The 2,538-nt window shown below is 45.5% G+C and overlaps 1 protein-coding gene across 1 annotated transcript; it reads right to left on the bottom strand.

The window, feature by feature from the left end:
* Positions 1–434: 434 nt before the first annotated feature.
* LOC149107834 (uncharacterized) lies at positions 435–2,223 on the bottom strand. Its single transcript, XM_089296139.1, has 2 exons — positions 598–2,223; positions 435–506 (listed from the first exon to the last, which is right to left on the bottom strand). Exons 1-2 carry the CDS (start codon positions 2,221–2,223, stop codon positions 435–437), a joined length of 1,698 nt encoding a protein of 565 aa, XP_089152265.1.
* Positions 2,224–2,538: the final 315 nt, after the last annotated feature.

Raw genomic sequence — 2,538 nt, 5'->3', positions numbered from 1 at the left:
TGACTTTGCTTCCTTTACTCCCCACTTCCACTTGATGTCTTTTGCGGTGAGGTCCCACAATGGACTCGATATTGATGCAAAGTTGGGGATGAACTTTGAACAGAACTGCACGGAGCCAAGAAAACTTCTTACTTCTGATGGGTTTTGGGGTGCTGGTGCCTCAACAATAGCTTTCACACGTTGACTAGACACTTTCAGCCCTTCCCCAGAGAGTACATCACCCATGTAGATCATGCTGCCAACACCAATTTCACATTTATCATAGTTAAGCGTAAGCCCATTTTCTTCAAGCTTGCGCATGACCCTCTCTAAGTTTTCGTCATGCTCTTCATCATTTGTGCCAACAACTCGTAGGTCATCGTGCAGGTTGTATGCCCCTGGGCAGTCTTGGATGATCTGCCAAACAATTTGCTGGAATTTTTCCGTGGCCATGTTTACACCAAAAAGCAGGCGCTTGTATCTGTAAAGGCCATCAGGCGCAGCAAAGGTTGTAATGTCTCTTGAGTCTGGGTGTAACTCAATTTGGTGAAAAGCCATATTTAAATCTAATTTAGAGAAAACTTTGGCATTCGAGACTTCTTGGAGTGTTTCCTCTACGGTGGGGACTGGGTGTTTCTCCCGCACAATGGCTTGGTTCGCTTGTCTCATGTCTAGACAGATTCTAATGTCACCGTTAGGCTTCTCGACCACTACTAAGGGGTTGACCCAGCTGGTAGGTCCCTCTACTTTTTCGATAACATCAAGCTTCAGTAACTCTTCCAATTTCTCCGTGACTTTTTCTCGTCTACTAAAAGGAATTCTGCGTGGGGGTTGAGCAACTGGTTGTACTTTTTCATCAATGTGTAACTTGAGCTGGTACCCTTTGAGCTTCCCCAGGCCCTGGAAAACTTTGGGAAACTTTGCCCTTAGGGAGGCCTTTCTATCTGCTTGTTTTGGATTGTTACTAGCACCATCAGATTCAACATCACAGCTGTTAACAGGGATACCAACCCTTAAAACACCAAGCAACTCAGATGCATCGCGGCCTAATAGCGTCGCAGCTTTGCCAAGCATAACGTAAAACTCAACATTCAGGGACTTTTGGGTTTGTGGCACACGTACATCAAGATTACATTTTCCTTTGATTTGGAGTGGCTCTTCAGATGCATAAGCAAAAACTCTTTTGTTGCACTCCAACAATTTAACATTACCCCCCGTTACAAGGTTAAATACTTCTTCGGACATTAAATTACAACTAGCACCAGAGTCTATAATAACGTTCATAGTCTTATCTGCAATCTCCAGCTTCAGAGTGTTCCCGTCATCTGTCTCCCCAGTGTAGAACACGTAGAAATCATCCTTCCTTGCGGAGTTTCCAGTAGTCACGTCTTCGGTTACTTGACGTACATCACGTTGGCCCTGTGAACTTCCTCCTCTTCGTCCACGGCTTTGCTTTCTTCCAGAGTTTCCACGGTATTCGTTTCCACGACCACGACTCGAACTGCGACTAGAATCTCGCCCTTTACTCTGTTTGGAGTGACAGCACACTTCGAAATGACCCACGTTGCCGCATTTCCCGCATTTGTGGTCACGCGAACGAAGACATTCCTTCGCGAAGTGTCCCGCTTTATCGCACCGCCAACATTTTCCCCCTTGTTTGGCGTCTGGAGATATGTTATTCACTCGGCCATCACGGATAAGAACGAGGGCTTCTTTGTCATGGTATTGACTAACGATTTCCAATAGTTTGCTCAATGTTAATGCTTCTTCGCGATACAACTTGGCCTTGAGGTTTTTGTCTTGAATGAAAGAAATCGCACGATCTCTCACCTGGTTGTCCCTTTCACCTTCGTATTCACAATGTTCGGCTAATTTCTGCAGGCGTGTGATGAAATTGTTAATGGTTTCTCCAGCGGTTTGTTGAGCTGCGAGAAACGCCTGTCTTGCCATCGGCGCGTTTTTTCTCGGTTTGAAATGTTCGGATAGGCTGTCCATAGCTTTCTTGTAATCCTTCGCTTCGCCTCGTTTGTCGGCAGGAATTGAGTTATTAAAAACGTCTCTGACTTGGGGCCCGGCGAGGTGAAGTAGAAGCGCCTTCTTCTGTGTTGGGTCGCTGATTCCCGAGGCAGTCACGTACAATTCGAATTCGTCTTTCCAAGTTAGCCATCGTTGTGCGAGTGTAGCTGGCTCGCCCACAGCGTTCAATGTTTGTAAACCTGGCAGTCCGCTCAAGGATACGGCCATCTGTGCGAGTTTTCCACTGTTTAAACTCGTTATCCACTTTTTATCCGGTTTTCCTCGTCGCCAAATGTGGTGGTTCGGGCGCAAGTAGACCAAAAGAGCTTATACAATGACAACAACAAGATTTATTTCTGCTCTCATTTCTCCGACCACATGCTTCGGTTTAACCGCATCCCATAATAGACCAGTGATCATGTGACTGACACGTCACAACAGAAACACTACAGAAAAGACTTTTTATTTGTCTTGTTTACCAATCAGAATGGACAATGAAATTCTATTTGAATCCCGTGAAAAAAGAAATTGTTCAGCTTGGAG

The sequence above is a fragment of the Orbicella faveolata genome, unplaced genomic scaffold, assembly GCF_042242905.1.
Source record: "Orbicella faveolata isolate gen_17 unplaced genomic scaffold, um_ofav_v1 contig_26, whole genome shotgun sequence".
Lineage (NCBI taxonomy): Eukaryota > Metazoa > Cnidaria > Anthozoa > Scleractinia > Merulinidae > Orbicella > Orbicella faveolata.
Note: the sequence above shows the minus strand (reverse complement) of the source record. Positions and strands in the feature narration are given on the sequence as shown.